Below are 19,891 nucleotides of genomic sequence, written 5' to 3'. Positions count from 1 at the left end.
CACAGGACTGAGAGTGTTTCCTGGAGTTATGTAAGCTGGAGAGAGGCAGCACCATCATTTCTGCTTTATACCCAGATTTTCCTTCCTTCATGCCTTTGGCCTGTCATTGTGCTCAGAATAACCAGGGAATTAACTGCTCATCTCATGGATGGAGAATCCCACTTGCTCTCACAATCTGAGCTCTCTCTCTCTTTGGTTTCATCACAGATCAGATCAACTGCAAGGTGTTGGTGAGAGCAAATACAGAGAAGGCAAAGGATAACAGTGATAGGACAAGGAGTACTGGGACAAACTGGAAGAAGGGACATTTGGGTTGAATACTAAGATGAAATACTTTACTGGGGGTGGTGAGGCCCTGGCAGAGGTTGCCCAGGGAGGCTGTGGATGCCCCAACCCTGGCAGTAATCCAAACCAGGTTGGATAATATTCTATTTCCTACAGGATAAAGCCTTGAGCAGCCTGGTTTAGCAGGAGGTGTCCTGCCCATGGCAGGAGGGGCTGGGACTAGATAATTTTGAAGATCCATTCCAACCCCTCAACATTCCATGAGTCTATGATTAATTTTTGACTGCAGGATCTTTTGGTAATTTATATTTTGGCCAGTGCTGGCCTCCTATCAGCTGGAGGCAGCTCAGATCATAAAAGCAAGAAACTCTCCCTTTCCCACTTCCACTCATCACTGTCTTTATCTGGACTATGGGATAAGTCTGATAACTTGGATTTGGAATGCTGAGACAGCTTGGGAGAAATGTAGGCTGGAACATATGGTGTAAGGCCTACACATGATGTTTTCCTTAGGGGAAATCTCCTTCAAAATGCTCAAAGATGTGGCATGCATCGGATATGGGAGCCCTCTTTTGATCTTGGTTTAATTTTAGTGGGATAATGAGATGCTGATGTTACTACCAGGCACTGCTTGTTTACATAATTATCTCTGATTGCTTTTGGAACAGTGCACATTGAAATTCCAGGAGACACTGACATTCTGTACCATTAGTGATTTCAGGATGTGTTAAACACTGCTGGCACTACCTGACACGGGGTGTGCTGACCCCATTGGAATAATTTAAAGCTCATTGCAAACTCAGCCCCTGATGGAAATTAATATTCCCTCAAGTCCTGATTTCCCTGTGTACCACCAAAGCAGATCCAGGCTGCCAGCCTTTCTGCAGGCAGCCTGTTGTCCTTCACAACACAAACTACACTCTGCATTTTCCCAACCAGTATTTTTCCCTTTTTTAGAGGGTGCTCAGCCTGTGGGACCCAGCGAGAACAGCAGCTGTAAATGGGAGCCAAAACACACCCTGTGGCAACGACAAATAACTTCCATCTCATGGCTCTCAATGATCTGTAAAACTTTTATATGACAGAATTCAATCAGTGACACAAATCCTTAATTAAATATTTATCGTTTGAGCTGCAGATGTGAGCAGTGCCAAACCACAGGCATGCCTGGATGAGCTGGATGAAAAACCCTCTCAGAGCAAATGACTGGTTTGAGCCTGTGCCACCAACTGAAAAAGCAGTTTGTGATCTACGTCACAGCCAGGGCAGAGGCTGCTGTATGGGTGGCAGCCCCTGCAGCCATTTGGGAGATTCCAAATTCAGAAGGGGACAGTGCCAAGAAAGGGGCTAAAAGAACCCAGATTAAATGTTTTTTTAAAAATAGATTAAAATAGAGGTGAATTTCACTGACTGGATTTTAATTTGTATGAGTGTTCAGTATTAAAGGCCATCTGTTAAATTCTGTCAGGACCTTTGGGAGTGATACAAAGTTTGTTTCTGCAGTGCCCCTTGGATTTATCAGCATTCCATCCCTTTGGTTCCCAGTGGAGAGCCTGTCCCCTGAGTGTGTCTATGGATGCTGATGCTAAAGCATCTTCCTGAATAATCTGATAAAACCAGGGCATACCTGGTGCTTCTGGAGCTTTGCCTTTCTGTGCTGTTTCTAAACGTGCAGTAGGTGATGCTGTTACAGAGCCATGGAGAGCTCACCCCAAAATAACAACACCCTAAAAAACTGGAGCTGAGCCCCAGGGAAAGCAGCAGCTGCCACTTGTTTCAACCACTCCATGTGAGCTTTCTGCTTGGTGTGCAGATGTGGAGCAGGGAAAAGTTCAAATCAAAGACTTGGACTGAGAGCAGGTTATGATTTTGCAGCCATCCCTAAGTAAAGATTAGGATAGAAACAGCTCCAGACTTTGCATTTTCGCTTGGCATCTTGAGCCCAATCATTAATTTCAACTGATCCATGAACCAAAGATAGAAGGAGATTAGAGTTTGCTTTAAAATCCAGCAGCTTAAGTTGACAATGCTTCTTGTTTTCTTTTGTCTGCAAATGCTGATTAAAAAGCCAGAGCTGACATTCCTAAATTCTCTCAGGAAAACAAATCTTGCCCCTCTGCAAGGAGAATCTGAGAGCAGCACAGTCCAAGTGTCTGTAGGGCTGCTTGTGTAGGTCTCACAGCTTTATCTGCTGGACAGAAACCAGAGCTCAGAGAGGCTGAGATTTCTAACAGCATCCTGGGATGACATCTCCAGTACATAAAGAACATCATATTATTCTTTTAGAAATGTTGTGGCTTGCAAATGATGCAGCCACAAGAGCCCATGTTCTACCCTTGGTCTACTGCCAAAAGGGTTTAGGCTGAGCCCAGCACTGCTCCTTGCACCAACCCAACAGCAGCTGTTGCCAGGAGATTTTTCTTACCTAGAAAATCTTAGATTTTGTGGGGTGGTTGTTCAAGCTGGGATAAAATATCATGTGGGCTCATGTTGCATGGGCTGCCAGCAGCAACCACTGTGCCCACAGCAGGGTGACCCTGCAGCTCTGGGGTTCCCTGAGGCAGGCGTGGTTTGACGAGAAACCTCTTCGTTGTTCTCCAAGAAACCTCCCACTCCTCCCAGCAGCAAAGGCTTGCATTTATTTCTGAGCTCTGTTGCTTTCAGTGGGTACAAATGTTAGGTCCAGGATTTTGGATTTTTGATGCCCCTCCCCAGTGTTTTCATGTCCTTTGTCAGGTGGAGTTCTCATTGAAATTGGCTTTATTGTACACCTGGTCTGCACTGTGCACTTGTCCTCAGCGAAACAGAAGCACTGCCCCACATTACCACCTTTTATTAAAGCTTTTCTTAGCTAAGCAGTCATAAATTAGGGGGAAAAAAGGGTTTGAAACCATTCTTACCTAGAGAAAATATTTCCCACAGCAGCACTCCGAAAGACCACACATCACTCTGCGTGGTGTAAATTTTGTCAAAAATAGCTTCTGGAGCCATCCACTTGAGTGGAAGCCGTGCCTAAAAGCCAGAGACACAACAGGTTGCCAGGTCTGCTGTTACTGATCTGCCCAAGCCCAGCTTGAGGGTAACCACTGAAGGGTCTTGCACTCACATCTCCCTTCCGTACGTAGTCGGGGTCTTTGTAAATGTCCCTGGCGAGGCCGAAGTCACAGATCTTGACCACGTTGTTCTCGGACAGGAGGATGTTCCTGGCTGCCAAATCCCGATGGATGCACTGCCAGGGAAGGACATGGGGTCACAGGGGGCTGGGCAAGGAGCCCCTGCTCCAGCTGGAGGCAGGAGAGCTTCTTTGGGAATGGGGGAAGAAATGAACTGCACTGGGAGCAGCTCAGAGAATGAGTGGGAATGTGCTCTAAATATGCTGGGATATGAGAAAGGGGGAATAACTCAGGGAACAAACCAACATTAGAGTCAGTTTTCTGATTTTTCTGTCTTAAATAACTTTGCAGTTACAACAAGGAAGGGAGCCCTATTTTCTCATTAGCTGATCCCAGGGAAATCTCAGAGAGGCCAAAAAGCAGCTGCAGCTACGTTTGGCAGTGCAGGCCCAGGAGGGTGTGAGGTGGGATAACCCTGCTCAGGGTTTCTGGGAGCTGCCCTGGTGTGGGAAATGGATTTGTAAAGAATTCTCAAAACCTGACAGAAAGCTCACACAGTCTTATATATCTGTATGCAAACTCTGAGATAAGAGGTGCTGATTTAGGAAGGCCATAGAATAGAGATGACAGAGACTGAACTAGAAACAAGTCTCAACAAGTTTCACAATATGGCCTTGCAAAAAGATCAGATATTTTAGAGAATTAGAACTGTGAAAGATGCATTGTAGCAGGACTACATGGGGTAAAAATATAGGTGATTGGTGTTAGAAGTAATAGCAGCATTAGGTGGCAAAGGCTAGTAGGCTGAAAAACATTTATAACGTATTGTAACCAGGAAATGGGTTAGCTTCTAATGGGATGGCACTGAGTTTTACATCTCTTGTGTCTCACTATTCATCGAGACTGATAACGTAATAAAACCTTTAAAAATGCCTCCCAGTTGCCCCATCTCTGTAAAGGCTGGGAAAGCCAGCATCCTGGTGGTTGTGTGTGAGTGAGGCTCAGTTGTGTGCACACTTTGGCCTGTGGATTACACTGCAATTACCTAAAAAGCTGTTCCACAGGCTACAAACTGCTTCTTGTTTATCCAAGCAGTGCTGACCTTGCTGACAGTCCCCAACACCTCTGACAAACTAAAGGAATAACTGGATACTCCCTCCTCACTTTTCAGTAGAGGTGTTGTTCATCACATTAAAAGGAGATTTCTCTACAAGCCTTTCTATGTTTATTTATGAAGCAGTTCCACAAATTGTCTGACAATTTCTGAGAATTTCACTCCCTCTATCTATACCCTCCTGTTGCAGATGCCAGTCCCTGCAGCCAAGAACATGATGAATGCTACTCCACAACCCCTTCAGTGCTAATTACTGCTTAACCACCAGAGCTAACGTGATCTCCAACACTCTAATGGAAGAGCAAAAAGCAGATTTCTGAGACTCGAGAGTGTGCTTGGGGTTCTTCACATCAGATACTCTGCAAGAAGTCTGAATGAGCTCACTTTTCGGGAGGCGAGGAACTCCATGCCTTTTGCCACCTGGAAGCTGTAGCAAATCAGATCCTCCAGAGTCAAGGGCCTCTTGTACAGATCCTCAGCATCTAGGAGAGATCAGAAACGTGGCAAAAATGTGGCAGAGACGTGACACAGCTCCAGAGCTGGGTGGCACTGGTGCCACTTGTGTGCTCATGGCCCCAGTCCTGCACACAGTGCTGGGTGTGAGATCTCTGAAGGGTTACAGCTCTGGGTGAGCAACCACTGACCCAGAGGTAGAAGATCAGATGATTAACAAAGTTCCCTCATCCATTAGTCACTCATTTAGCTATGGGGAAACAACACCTCAGGCTGGGAGTGAGGGGAACTTTATAGACAAGAGCCCAGGGACAGAGTGACCTCACAAGTCTGGTAAAACATTCCTATTTCTCCTCTCACACAACAGGAGCAGCTTTTGTACACAATACAGAGCTCTCTTTTTGGGAGAAAGTTGGAGTGGGGAACAGGCAAGAGGGAGAATTTGGGATTTCAGGAACAAGCCAAGCCATGTAAGGCTTGTAAAGTGTGTGACAGTGTGTGTGGCACTAGCCAAGTGACAGAAGTCTTTCCAATAAAAGATTTTGGATGAGGTAGGGTTCTTTTACCTTCTTCATCATCTTCTGAGTCACTGTAACTCTTATCTTCAATGAATCCTGAGCTGGCAGAGCTGCCTGTGCTGGCCACACTCTCGAGGCGCCTCTTGATCAGTTCAGTCAAATCACTGTTGGACTCATCCAGACTCTTCTCTGCTTGGTCAGAGTTTTCCTGGGACTAGAAATGGCATAAGCCCAATTTTTAGCTTTGTATGATGAAATGCTTGAGGATTCAAAATATGTGACACAATGGCATAAGGAGAAAGGTCCTCTGAAGATGACCATGTTTGAACATTATGTTTCTTGAAGTGGGAATAAATAGGAAACCAGGCTTTATTAGTTCTAACTATAAATTATAAAACCTGGTTTCCTACTTATTCCGACTTATTATTCCCCTTTCACTGATAGCAATATTCCACATCAGAGTTAGCTGAAAGGTAACTCTGGCTGGGTGAGACTGAGAGGTGAGCAGAGTGAGGCTGTAATTCTCTTGCTGTCTTAGGATGCTATAAATCCCCTCAAGGTGAGTGCATGATGGGCACTGATATGTGTGTGCTGGGGAGTGAGGCACAACCAGCCCTCAACTCACGGCAACAATGGTGAGAAAGAAATTCTGAGTAAGTGCACCAGGAAAAGCTCCTTCACTCACACAAAGTCCCTCACGTACTTTGCTGCCTGCACACAGTAGCTTTAACAATAATAATAATAATAATACTGCAGTCATCTGGGAAAACAGTCTTGGTGAGGCTGCAGTTTCTGGCAGGGCTGGGGTCACAGATCCTGCTCCACACTGGATATTCACGAGGAGGGGTCAGTCCCATCCCTCCCCAGCCCTGATTTCTGCTCCTGTGCCCTGCTCCCATCCCAGCCCAGTCTGTGCTGGCACAGATGTTGTGTGCATGCAAAGAGCTGTTTGGGAACCAAACCACTGGTTGGTTTTGATGTAAAATATCCATGATCCAGGCTGTTGTTACAGCACAGACTTCAGGGCTGGCACAGGGGAAGAGACAGAGGATGGAATGAGCAGATGGGGGAAGGATGAACTGCTTTCACTTGAGGTCTAGAAACAAATATACCCAAAACAGGTTTGTGTTTTGGGAGGGTTCACTTTCTCCTAGTTCAGTTAATGCCAGTTTTTCACTGCTGTTTTGTTGCCCCCCTTGTGCTGGGAAGTAATTCCCTCTCTTTCAAGTGCTTGGAGTTTTTGGGTACTTGCAACTAATTCTTTAGGAGATGTTAGAAGAGGACAGCAGTGAGATCCTGCAGGGAAAATACATCCCTCTTCTTGCTTGCACAAATTGAAATGTAGAGAGAAAATAAAGTGCTCATAGAAATACCCAATTCCTTTGTTGCCAGTGCAGAGCAAATCCAGCTTTTGTCAGTGGTTGTTGATTCCCTGCCTTGTGACAGAAGTCTCATTTTCTTACCTTGTATGCAATGAAATCTCCTCGTTTCCCTCTGAGATAGTTGGACAGATTTCCATATTTGCAATATTCCACTATGACCATTAAAGGACCTAAAAAAGACAGTGAAAGTCAAATGAGTTCTGAAGCACTGCAAAGCACATAATTCTAATTTATCCTACCAAATACTCTTCAAAATAAATGGCATTTCTAATATACAGATGAGGAAATGAGGAACCACAGGAGTGACACAACCAGCAGGGATGTGGAGAGAAGGGAACACATTCTTAGTTTTCCCCATTGGATGGTAACAGTTGGTATTTATTCCTAGTTTATAAACAAGGAAAATTCAGGATGATCAACACAATCCCAGATGCTGTTAAGGTTGGTTTGCTCTGCACATGGAGCTGTTTTCATTTTCTCTGCTGGCTTCACAATTCTTTATTTTGGGTGGCGCTGATGCCACTAGAGGAAATCAAAGTATGCAGGGCCATAGACAGATCTAAATGAAAAGCTGCAAAAATACTCAGAAGTTTCTGAAAAGCCTGGAAAAACAGAAGAAGTTTCTGAAAAAACGGAAGTTTCTGAAAGCCTGAAAGCCTTTTTCTGAAAGCCTGGAAAGTGCTCTCACTTTCTTCTTAGTCCTGTACAAACCACTGTAGAGTCAGTGCTGCTTTTACACAATTATGCAGGTTTTTAAGAGCTCCTTGAAATGCTTTTATATTGCAGTATGAGATGTTAGGGAAGGGAAAAGCTGCATTCTGGACCTTTATTTTTTGTAATCATCAAATGTAAGACAGGGTGAATCCATGGGACTGGGATGTGGATTAACATGGAATATTATCAACCCAAACACAGAGACTTTCATGTCCAGAACCTTTTTCTCTGGAGAAGGTCTGTGGTTCAGACTGAGGAGTTTGCACTTCAAAGGGGAAGTGCTGAGAGCTGCACTTGGCCTTGGGGAAGGAGCTCAGCAGGGTTCCTGCTGGAATTCCAGCATCCTCCTGGGCAGGGCTGCAGGAGCAGGGCTGCAGGAGCAGGGCAGGAGCAGGGCTGCAGGAGCAGGGCAGGAGCAGGGCTGCAGGAGCAGGGTTGAAGGAGCAGGGCTGCAGGAGCTGGGCTGCAGGAGCAGGGCTGCAGGAGCTGGGCTGCAGGAGCAGGGCTGAAGGAGCAGGGCAGGAGCAGGGCTGCAGGAGCTGGGCTGCAGGAGCAGGGTTGAAGGAGCAGGGCTGCAGGAGCAGGGCTGCAGTCAGCTCCAGGCCCAGCATGGCCTGGGAGAGCACCAGGAGGGAGCAGTGACCCCGGGACAGTGTGGGACAGGCAGAGGAGCAGCCTTTGGGACCACAGAAAGGGAGATGCTGAATTCCTGCTGATGCCTTATGAAGGCTGACCTAGAACAGAGGCTGGACAGAGTTAAAAAATAAAGCAGGGATTTATTAAAAGGCCTCAATGGATCCACCTTGGGCAGCACAAGAGCCCAGCCAGTGCTGCACCCAAGATGAACCAAAATGGGCACAAAAATCCCTGATCGGTCACGGGGTCTCTCACTTTTGTAAGTTCTGCTCCATTTGCATATTGGAGTTAATTGTGCAATTGCAGCTTTAGGTTATGAAGTCCCATCCTTCTTGTTTTTCTCTCTTCAGCCCCCATTGTTTCTGCTCGTGGGCCTGAGATTTGGATCATTTGTCCTTGGTCCCCAGCTAGAGCAGGAATTTTTTTGTCTCCCTGCTCTGTGCAGAGAGCTCATCATCCCATAATGTGAAGCCCAGACCCACACACTAAAGCAGCACAGAATCTGGAAAATAGAAAAGCTGAAACCTGAGGCATCACTGCAGGCAGAACTGCAGGCCCGTGGTGTTCCCTGTGGATTCCTGCAGGTTCTGCACTCACCCAGCCCTAGGGCACTGCTGCCTTGAGTGCACACCTTGGGGCTCTCCAGGACCCCTAGTCCCTCTGCTGCAGCTGAAATAAGCCTGAAAACCTTGCAGTGGCTGCAAAAACACCAAATCCCCAAATCCCCAAATCCCAGTGGTTCCAGTGCTGACCCCAGAGCTCTGCTCAGTGCTGGCATCTGGCCGTGCTCAAGAGATTTGGCTCTGAAGAACCCAAAATCCAATGTCCCTCATGGATGCCCTGAGGAAATGCAGATTCCAGAACAGCTTTAAAGTTCTGCTTAGTGATTTATTCATGGCTTTGAAACGCTTCCTAGACATGGCCTCTCCATATTTTGTTCCCTCATTGTAAAGCACACACTGCATTAGTTCTGACTGCTGAACATCAGACACTCCGCCAAAGTGTTAAATTCTGTTATTTGATACCTTGTTAAAATAATGTATGTGCATACTTAATACCAGTCTCCATCAGGAATACACGGTTACATAAAGCCTAACAGGGGAGGGAGAGCACTGGAATTTCACAGGAGCTTGGATCTGTGTCTGCCTCTGGAGCTCCAGGCTGTTTTTCTTTAGTCTGCACTTGCACTGCTCAGAGAAGAACAAAGCAGTGCCTGCCTCGAGGCTGCTCCGTGCCCTGTCCGGTCCTGCTGCACCCCTCTGCACCCCAAAAGTTTGCCCAGGCACCTGGCAGGGAGGAGGGAGGGTCACCTCCCACCCAGGATGGAGAATGGGAAATCGAGGAACTCCTGGGAGAAAAAGCTTCTCAGAAACTGGACAGTCAGAGCCTTTGATCAGTCCTGAGGTGTGTTTTGAACAAGCAGAACTCTGGGGCTGCTTTGGTGAAGAACCACTGACCCCTGGTCCTGCTGCTGGTTTGAGACTCCTGCTAGTCCTGAGCCCCCTCAGGGACTTGTGAGCACAGGAGAGTCCCCAGCACTCCCAGTGTCCCAGCCCTCTGCTCACAGGCCCCAGCAAAGGCTCCTGGCTGCTGCATCTGAGCCCTAAACCCCTCAGCTGGAGCTGCTGCCCCTTGCTCCCACAAGCTTTTGGGCTCTGGAGTGCTGCAGTTCCTGGGAGCTCCCAGACCCCAGCAGTATCCATGGCTGCTGGCTGCTGTTTCCTGAGGAACTGGAACCACCTTGCTGGAGGAAAGATTTCTTCCCTGGCACCCTCCCAAATCTCCCTCACTGAAATTTTCCTTTTCCCTTGTGACTGGAAAACAGCTGTTGCAAACTGATGGGTTTGGGGTCTCAGATGATGAGAGATCTGTGCACCATCTCTCTTGATTTCCTCCTTCATTTCTTTCCCTCTGGGGTTTCCCTTGGATGTGGGTCTCCTAAACCTGTTCACTGGGGGTGGTTTTGAAGATTTTGGAGGTCAGCAGCGAGCAGCCATCCTCAGGAGCTGCTCCCCTGAAGATGAAGCACAGTAAGAGGCATGGCTGCTTTGTCTGGCAGTGTGCAAAGGAATGTTTTAGTGACAAAGGTTCGACATTTATGGGACTTTGTATGATGCAGGGCCAGTCCTGCCAGCTCAGCCCCATGCAAGTCCCTGCTCCTGCTGCACCCAGGGCTGTGCCAGGCTTTGGTACACAGAGCAGAAACTGCTGTGTGGGAATGGGAAGGCTCAGGGCACCAAGGGCTCAGCCTGGTAAGGCATCCTCCTGATGAGGCAGGGAAGGAGAGGGAGAAGAAGCCAGGAAATGCCCACATGGAAGAACTGGGCACCTCACTGCAGTCCAGTGTTCTCCTCCCTTCAGTGCCTCCAGAGACAACAGAGGTGACACCACGGGTGGGAGAGGTTCAGGAGCCCTGGGTGGGATGAGGCCACATCCTGCAGGAGCAGCAGCAGCTCTCCTGTGAGCAGAGAGCTGGAAATGGCTGTGCTTGCATTGACTGCACCACAGGCACTTCCAAACACCCCAAAGTGTCTGAAAAGTGTTTTCTTTTTTGCTCCAAATTTAATGAGGACTCCTCACCTCCAGCTTTGGTGCAGGCTCCCAGCAGGTTGACCACATTCAGGTGATGTCCTATATGGATGAGGATCTTCAGCTCAGACATTAGAGCCTTGCATTCATTAGTAGTTGCACATTCTGCTTAAGATAAACAGGAAAAAAATCATCTTTACACAACAGGATATTTTCAACAGGACACAGCAAGATCCTGTTTATCCTTTGAAACAAAACCCACCCAGGTTCCTTGCAGTATCTTGGCTTTTCAGACTCTCACACAGATAATAATTCATCCGTTTCATTGTCTGCTGACCTTTATGAAGTGGGATAACACTTTATCTGTTGGGTGACTCTTCCTTTCTCTAGTGTGGGTTATGGAGGGTTACAGTCCCTTCCCCCAGGCCTGATCCACAGAGCCTTTGCCAGGACTCAGATCTGCAAGCTTAGCAAAGCCAACCTCTGCAAGCCCCCACAGAACAGAGAAAATGTCCCTTCCTCTCTGCTGGGCTGTGCAGTTCAGCAGGACTCGGTTGCAACACCTCAGAACTCTCCACTGCAGGGGAGGAGGAATCCACAGATCTGGAAGCTGTGTCCCAAAATGTCCAGGGAACACACAGCATGACTAAAGCTCAGACCTGTAAGAACTTACTGACCCAAGAAATTAATTTTCTAAGATCTGTGTGTGAGCCATGAACCTGACAGGGAGGCCCTGGCTGGCCAGTGACATTATTTTAAGGCAGGCACCCTCAGACCAGAAGGTTGATCAGGTGCTGCTTTATCTTCCCAGCCTTGTCTCCAAAACTCCCATGATGTATTTTAACAGGAGAGGCTTTGGCCTGTTTCTTTTGCCTTTGCAACATGTAAGATTCAAATATGAAGAAACAGTTATGTAACAAATCATTTGGTGTGACAGGTGTAACCTCTTTATCTGTTTGTAGAATTCCTCATCATCTTTCTCCAAACTGTGTCATAAAGAAGGAGCTATTCCAAGATTCCTTCAGCCAGCAGTGTTTGGTGGGTCCATGGGTGGTATCGCTCCTGATGTCCCCTGGCATGTGCTGGAACTCACAGCCAGCTCAGAAGTGTTTCAGATTATTCTGCACATTGAATTTTAGCTTTCAATCCAGAACAGAGCTGAGCATACTGCATGGAGGTGGCAGAAATGCAGGCATCCCCAGAGCCTTTTTAATTCCCTGGATTAACTGACACTAGAGAATCTGCTTTATTCATGAAAATGATGAATTATGGGCACATTAGTTGGGGAGGGACAGACCAGAGCAGGAGGCAGCTGCCTCCACCGGGACAGGGAGGTGTAAAATGATGGAGAATCTGCCAAATATTGCTGAATATGTGCTGGCAGGGCAGAGGTGACATGAGGATCAGCTGGGAAGCACAGCATGGAAGGGATGAAATCCCAGAGCTCTCCAGGCAGTATGTTTTGATGGAGATGGGAATATGTCTGGATCAGGGACTTCTAGGGAATTTCAGGAGTCTGAAAATGGGCATGGAACAGCAGGAGAGAAGATGATTGGAAGGAGGAAAATAGAGAGGGGAGACCAGACTTGAAGGAGGTCCAGAGCGGTGATAAATGGGTGTTTTTGTGATTTCAGAGATATGGGAGTAGCAGAGCACCAGGAGAGGCAGCTGGCAGCAGAAGCCAAGTCCCATGGCAGCAGTCACTGGCTGGTGGCATGGCAGGGGTTAATGGTGTCATGCAGCAAGATGGAGCTGTGAGGGCCATGGCAGCATGGGCTGAGCCTTTGGAATCCCCTCAGGAGCAGCACCAAGCCCTGCCCAAGCAGGCAGCCTGTGGCTCGGTGTGCAAACCCAGCGTGCAGGAACAGGCTCCAGGTTCCCTCCTTCCCTCCTTCCCCCCACCCAACAGGAAAGCTGCCCTTCATTTCAATAATTGCAAGCAAGATGTCTCTAATTTGCTCCCCTGGCACTAGGTTTTTTCCAGCCCCTTGAACTGTTCTACATCTGGCTAGGCTGGGATGGAAGGCTCAGCTCCAATTTTTGGCTATCTCATGTAATTACACTCCATAATCTGTTTCCCTCCTCACCCCACAGAGCTAGAAGCTGCTCTTTTCTTCCTTGAGGAATACAAGCCTCAATCAGCAGTGCAGCACGGAGCTGCTGTCATTTCCTCCCCTTCATCCATCCAGGATGGCTGATCCCACACGGAAGCCCAGTCCCTGCAGGGCACAGCACTGTGCCCCTCGCTGCCCCCAGCTCCCTGAGCGGTCTGGGGAGGATCTCAGAGGGATTTTTGTACCTTTCAGCATTTTTACGGCAACTGTTTTGCAGGTTGAAGATTTATCAATGCCAAAAGCAGACGCCTCCACCACCTTCCCAAAAGCACCATGACCCAGAGTTTTACCTAGAGAAGCAAGAGTTGAGAGTGAGCCCAGCTGCACCAGCCAGGAGGGGACATGCAACCTCAGCTGTGCAGGAGAACCAGGCACAGTGCACAGACACAGGCACAGCAGCCTGAATCACATCCTGCAGCATATGGATATGCAGGGATTTCTATCCATATGGCCTGGATGCAATACAGCACGGGAGAGAACAGAGGAGGGGAATCACTGCACTCACGGAGGGCAGGGCTGACACCTACGTGGATTGAGGGGACAAACATTACCTGGCGCTGTTCTGGAGCCCAGGGAAGGCAAAGTTTGGGTTCATTGTGGCACCCTGGTCTCTCATGAATCATGGAGAAAGCCAGCAAGGCACTCAGGGAGCCACAGCCCATTAACCCTTCAGTTATTGACATTGATTTGATGGAAAAGCTGCACTAAAAGGAATTTAGGATTATTTTCTTTCTTCTTTTTGTTTACTTTCCCATTCATTTGGATTTTCCTGCCCGTGTAACCTGGTGTGCTCTGAGGGCTCTGACCCAGGGTCTGGCTTTTTGGTTCTGCCAGTTAGTTTCTGTGTCCCACCATCACCTCCAATTTTGGGATTTTTTTCTGTCCTCTCCTCCTTCCATGTTTTCCAGCTGCAGCACCAAGAGCACACAAATACAGATATTTTTCCTGCACTACTCAGTGCACACAGATGTTACAGTTTCGCTGTACAAACACAGCCAGCTTTTTGCATTTTCTCACTCCATCAGCCAGTGAACTGAGCTGTTCAGTGAAATGTGGCTCATTTTTCCATGAGAGCTTTTTACAGCTCAAATCTGATTTCTGATGGTTGATAAGGAAGTGATTATTTGATGAATTGATAGCTTTCTTCAAAAGAAAACTCACTTTCCTTTTTCCTCTATGGGAATGAAATCACACTTTTGGCAGGAACAGTACCTGGAGATACCTTTCCTCCCTGTCAAGAGTTTGGCTTCCCTTTTCCAAGGAAAAGAGGTAGCAGCTATTTGGACAGAGTCTTTCCAAATCCCTCATTTCACCCTCCATTCAGGCTACCCTGAACTCTGTGATCCCAGATCCAAGGGTGACACTGTGACAGGCTCCTGCTGGGTTATCCAACAGCTCCAGTGGCACCGGGAAGCATTTGGGATCATCCTTCCCCCGCTGTGACCCCCCAGCACTCACCCAGGCGCAGCCTGTCCCTGGGGAACTCCCATTTACTGCTGTCATAGGGCAGGCGGTCACACTGCTCGTCAAGGGGCATCTCCTCTGGGTCCATGATAATTGACAGGTATCCTGTTTTAATATCTGTGGCGTCGGGCTGAAAACAGGGCGGGGAGAGATTATTCAGGGGATTTACGCTGCGGTTCCGAAGGGAGGGAGCTGTCTGGCAGCCTGGGGACTTCCCTGCCTTCCAGGCACGTTTATTCCGAGCCAGGAATGCATCACTGCAGCTTCCTGCTTCTGTTCTACAGCTGAGACACAAATGTTTGTGTGTGGCTGCCACTCGTGGCTCCTGGGAGGAGACGCTGGTTGATGCTGGGAAACACAAAATCTACCTGGACCAAAGGAAATCACTGATTTTCCATGGGAACTGCAGGAGCTGCACTTCCTCCTGCATATTTTGACATTGTTACCGTGTATTGTTCTGCAGTGCTGATTCTCCACAGTTCTCCACTTCATGGCTGCAACTTACTGCGATTTAAAATTGCTGGAAATTGCTATTTCTGATGCTGCTAAAGTGAGAAATTTTGGTTGGGTGGGTTCTGTGAGCAGACTTGTACAGGAGTGAAATGTAAAAGGAAATTCAGTGTTATGCACTGCTCTGTTAAGCTGAGGTTAAGGATGAAAACATGAAATTAATCCCTGTGTTTTCAAGAGGAGGGGAAATTTTACTCAAATATTGAAGATCAGCACTGGGACTGCCATTTGATGAGAGCAGAGCAGAGAGCTGTGATTGCCTTTCTGTTTGCTGTTTGTTTCAGGAAAACAGACCTAAATTCCTTGAAACTTTACTGCAAGTTTACTTTTTGAGCCATAAAAGGGAGGTGAAAAAAAAGCAAGGAGATCAAATCAGCTGTGTGGTTTGAGTTCATTTCTAGAGCAGACAGCCTGGGATCTTTCTTTAATATCTTTTAGAGTCAAGTGCTGAAATCAAACCTTCATTTTAGAGGATTTAGGGTATTTTTTGTTATTCTCACAAGCCAGTTTGACTCATAAAGAGGGAGAAGCCTGATTTTATAGTTCCACAGAAGTGGCTGGAAAGCTCATAAGTGCAAGGGTTCTCTGGAAAAGTCAACACAAACCAAGGCCTGAATTTTACAGGGACATTTTACCCAGTTTTTCTACCACCTGCCTCAAACATTTGTCCCTAACTCTGCAGTTACTTGGGCAGAGGCAGATGCCAGCGCTTGTGCAGGATGGGAGCTCTCTCACCTTTCTCAGTTTGCGAATGAAGAGGGTCAGGAGGAGCCAGAAGAGCGTGGCAGCCAGCCCTGTGCACACCAGAATGATCACCTCAATGTTGGATTTCTCCTCAGAACCTGCAGGCGAATGCACAGCCAGCTCAGAAAAGTGTCCAAGCCCCCTGAGTGAGCCCACTGGCATTCTGCATGCCCTCAGCCCGGGCTCACCTTGGATTTTGATGAAGGCTGAGGTGCTGTCCTGGCCCAGGTCGTTGGAGGCCCAGCACTCATAGAGTCCCTCATCATCCTTCTTCACTCTCTCAATCACCAGGGTGTTGTTTTCCATGGAAATTCCTGTTTCAAGGCATTTTGGTTAATGCTGGCACAATAACCTGGCTGCCAAAAATGCTTTTAGGAGACAGAGCTGAAGGTGAACTCCCATCCAGGCAGGCTCTGGTGTTAGGACACATTTTATTCCTGGGCTCCTCCTGGTCTGGCAACCTTTCTCTGACTTTTTTTTAACTCTTCAACACCTGGATAAATTATTTGGCATCATTTAAACAACAGCAAATGTGGCTGTTGATATAGAGGGGGTAGAGCATGGAAACTAATCCAGAAGTTAGCAAAGGGATGCAGGATTGGTGTCTGATAGCAGGAAGATACACTTGGAAAAATGGGAACTCAGTGGAATTACTGAAGGCTGTGGGAAGAGATGGGACTTCTAACATAGGGAACATGGAACTCAGCTTAGGACTTCTTGGAAAAATAATGGTGTGAAGAAATCCTGGATTCACAGGCAGCCAGGTGCAGTGGGAATAGAGGTTGCCTAGGTATGACCTATGAGAGAATTCTCTATGTTTAATTTTCCCATGGCTGGTGGTACTGCGCTGAGAGTTATTCTGTTTCACTGAGGGATCGTTGGGGTAGAAATAGGGAAATGGGTCAGGCTTGCAATCCAAAAGGGAAGGACATTTTGAATTTTGGGTGTTCTGCCTGTGAATCTTGTTGTTGTTAACAAGAGTACTGCACACAACTTGCCATGCACTGTGCTGAAATATTTACCCTGAGGTGTTTTTTCCAAATATTTTATTTATGTTTCCATTGGTTGGATGAGTTACATGCTTGTCCCTCTAGAATTATTTATAAAATTTCAGTAGCTATAAAGAGTTTCTCTCAGAACATTCTGATCTGAATTATGGATGATCCTGGATTTCCTACCTAGTCCAAGTTGCAAAATTAAAGTCATAGGACCAGCTACTGACAAGGGATTCTCCATGATTTATGGGAGGACTCAGGCCATACTCAGCTCTGCACTGGGGCAGCCTCATCTCCAGTGCAGTTTCAAGCACCAGAATATAAAACAGACTTGAAGCCATTGGAGAGCATCCAAAGGAGGCCATGAGGATGGGGAAGGCTCTGCAGGGGTCTTATGAGGCAGGGCTGAGGGCACTTGTTTTGTTCAGCTGGAGGAGAGTGAGGGGAGAACTCACTGCACTCTTCAACACCCTCCTGAGGGACAGCTCCAATGTCTGCTCCCTGTGACAGGGACAGGCTGGAGGTGGGCCAGGAGAGGGTCAGGCTGGAGATCAGGGAAAAGGTTCTCCCCCAGAGGGTGCTGGCACTGCCCAGGCTCTCCAGGGAATGGGCACGGTCCCGAGGCTGCCAGAGCTCCAGGAGAGTTTGGACAGCACTGCCAGGGATGCCCAGGGGATGTTGGGGGGTTGGGGGCAGGGCCGGGATGGACTGGATGATCCTGTGGGTCCCTTCCAGCTCAGCACATCCCATGATTCTATGGCACAGAGCTGTGAATGCATCTGGGCTCAGATGAGGGGCTGCAGGCTCAGGTGAGGCTCCCTGTGCATGGTGGCTCTGACCCACAGAGCTGGGAGCACATTCCCATCACTGTGCTGTGGGAAATAAAGGACATTTCGTATGCCATGGGATGCCCTGAACCCCTCTGCCAGGTGACTTTGCTGCAGTTTATCATGGCCAGGACAGCTGAGAGCTCAGGCCTGTGTTGCCAGACCCACCTGACCCAGGTGCACCCTGTGGCTCAGTTTTGTGCCCAAACTCTGGTCCCACACAAGCAGCCTGAGCAGCACTCCCTGATTTCCCAGTGCTGTCTCAATGTGTGCTGGGCTGGCTCTGCACACAGGAGCTTCCTCCCACCTCAAAGTCCAAGCTGGAGATCCCTGCAGTGCCCTGGCATCCTTGGATCTGTGTGTGTGTGTGCCTGTGTCATGGGCACAGTCGTAGGTACTGTGTCGTGGTCACCCTGCCACTCCATTATCCCACATTGCAAACAATTCTGGGCAGCAGGACCTCACCTGATGCTGCAGAGATGGGGTAGCCATTCTTCCTCCAGGTGACCTGTGGCTCTGGAGTCCCACTGACCTTGCACTCCAGCAGGATCTTGCCACTGATGTTGACCTCCAGGTCCGTGAGGTTCTGGATCACGACCGGTGCCGCCTTGGCTGCAGCCACAAAGGGAAAGAGCCCCAGTCAGGTTTGGGGGGCCCTTCCCTCACCTCCCCTCCTTGCACAGCCTCTCTGGGCTGGATGTGGTGAAGGTTTGGTTGATGGGTTGATCAAAAATCCCCACAATTCAGGGTGGGGAGGTGTGGGGGTTCTGGGAGGTGTGGGTGAGTTTGTTGGGTTTATTTTCACAGTGTCTAAGCTTAGGTTTGGCTGCAGCTCCAACTCCTCATCCTCTGAAGAAAACAAAGGACAGGGAGTGGGTGGTGCACATGCAGAGTGAAGACAGAAAGGAGAAAGGAGGGGGAAAAGAGGAAACAGTTCTAAAGGTTTTTTATCCTCCATCAGGAGTGCAGTTTTCTCCTTACTACAACCACGGTAACGCCCACTTTATGTTCATTTATAAAAGGTGCAGGACAGCAATGAATAAAATCACAAGCATAGCATAAAATATACCCCAAACTTATGGTGAGGACAGAAGATGAGGGGCATTAGAACATATAAAATGTTTGAATAGGGGAGGGAAAGCTGGTTTGGAGGGGCAATTCCATGTGTGTTCACCACAAGTATTGCCTGACACGTGCCAGACAAATGACAGACCGCAGTCATCCTCACAAGAACGTGATCCTGATTCCAGTTCTCCATGGATGTATTCACAGTCTAGCTGTGTTTTTCCCATAGCTGTGCTGTGTAGGTGTGTGTGTAGGTGGAAATCTGACTGACTGAATAAAAATATCTGCCAGGGGAGAGGAAAGGGAAGTGCCTGAATGCAGAGAGCAGAGCAAGGCCAGTGCCTCACAGCAGGTGATGCTCTGGTGGCCCTGGTGCTGTGGGGAGCAGCCAAACCATTACCACTGCCCAATACCTGAGTGAGACTCCTTCCCTTCCCTCTGCCTCACGAAAAGGGAGATGCTTGTGTGTGTCTGGAAATAAATCACCTGCCAGTCTGGAACCAGAGCTGTGGCTGAGGATCTGTGTGTGTGGAGGGAAGGGGCTGGGAGGCTGCACAGGGAATGTACTCATTCACTCCAAGGTTGAAGGCAGCACTGGGCTGTGCTGAGGGCCAAGTGCTCACAGCAGCACTGACCCTGCAGTGCCTCCTGAGCCAGAGAAGCCACTTTGAAAATCCCTGGCTAATTCAGCTTCTGAAGCACTCTGACTCCTGCTCCCTGATTTGCTGCTGTGTGTCTCAATTCTACTCCAGTTCTGTGCTTTTGTTTTCTTCACCACTGGAAGGTGGTTAATGATTCTATCCATTCCCCATGCCAGCAGCCCTTTGTCTTCTGAGGAGGCTTAGAGATGATCACCCATCTCTGTAGCAGAAGAAACTTCACTTATTTTCACTGACTTCCTACTGGCAAAAGTGCCCTGCCCTTTGTATTCCCACAGCCAACAGAACCAGGCTGGAGGATCTCAGTGAAATGAAAGAGTTGGGGGCTTGGGTATAAATAAGAAAATAATTGTTATAACAAAGTCTATCCCTCTCACCCAGACTAAATGGCACATGTCACTTGATTTTACACTTGCCCAGGGACATCTGGGATCTGTTTGGTCCAAATCTATTCAGGTATCTCATCCTGGCAGCTGGAGAGTGGGTACCAAAGTCATACAGATCTGGGGTGATCAACCCAAGTTACAGTTGTGCTGTCAGTAAATGGTGGGTGCTGCTTTTTGTCCTCAGTCAACTCTAAATCTGCACCCACCATGGAGCTGGGAAGAGGAATGCTGCTGAAATCACCTTTATGCAATCTCAAATATTTTATCCAAACCCAGCAGTGGCTGGGTGAGTGTTCTCCATGTCAGGCTGTCAACACACACAGAGTAAATGACAAAAGCAAAGCAGAGCAGGACACAAGGGCTGTGTTAGGACACATCCCAGT

General features: G+C 48.1%; 1 protein-coding gene across 2 annotated transcripts in view; it reads right to left on the bottom strand.

Annotated features, from left to right (window-relative positions):
• LOC121346527 (vascular endothelial growth factor receptor kdr-like) overlaps positions 1-19,891 on the bottom strand; it is a 126,375-nt gene that overhangs the window by 19,718 nt on the left and 86,766 nt on the right. Inside the window, exons 14-24 of one of the 2 annotated variants that reach the window (XM_041424402.1) lie at positions 17,864-18,010; positions 15,765-15,890; positions 15,568-15,674; positions 14,317-14,452; positions 13,044-13,148; positions 10,796-10,912; positions 6,947-7,035; positions 5,532-5,697; positions 4,897-4,994; positions 3,392-3,514; positions 3,186-3,297 (exon numbers count right to left, since the gene is read on the bottom strand). In XM_041424402.1, the coding sequence (XP_041280336.1) occupies positions 3,186-3,297; positions 3,392-3,514; positions 4,897-4,994; positions 5,532-5,697; positions 6,947-7,035; positions 10,796-10,912; positions 13,044-13,148; positions 14,317-14,452; positions 15,568-15,674; positions 15,765-15,890; positions 17,864-18,010 (1,326 nt within the window). The remainder of the gene's footprint in view (positions 1-3,185; positions 3,298-3,391; positions 3,515-4,896; positions 4,995-5,531; positions 5,698-6,946; positions 7,036-10,795; positions 10,913-13,043; positions 13,149-14,316; positions 14,453-15,567; positions 15,675-15,764; positions 15,891-17,863; positions 18,011-19,891) is intronic. The other variant, XM_041424403.1, reaches the window with a different exon arrangement.

Source organism: Onychostruthus taczanowskii, unplaced genomic scaffold (assembly GCF_017590055.1).
Source record: "Onychostruthus taczanowskii isolate IOZ18803 unplaced genomic scaffold, ASM1759005v1 scaffold81, whole genome shotgun sequence".
In the NCBI taxonomy this organism is placed as follows: Eukaryota; Metazoa; Chordata; class Aves; order Passeriformes; family Passeridae; genus Onychostruthus; species Onychostruthus taczanowskii.
This window is presented reverse-complemented; position numbering and strand designations above follow the sequence as displayed.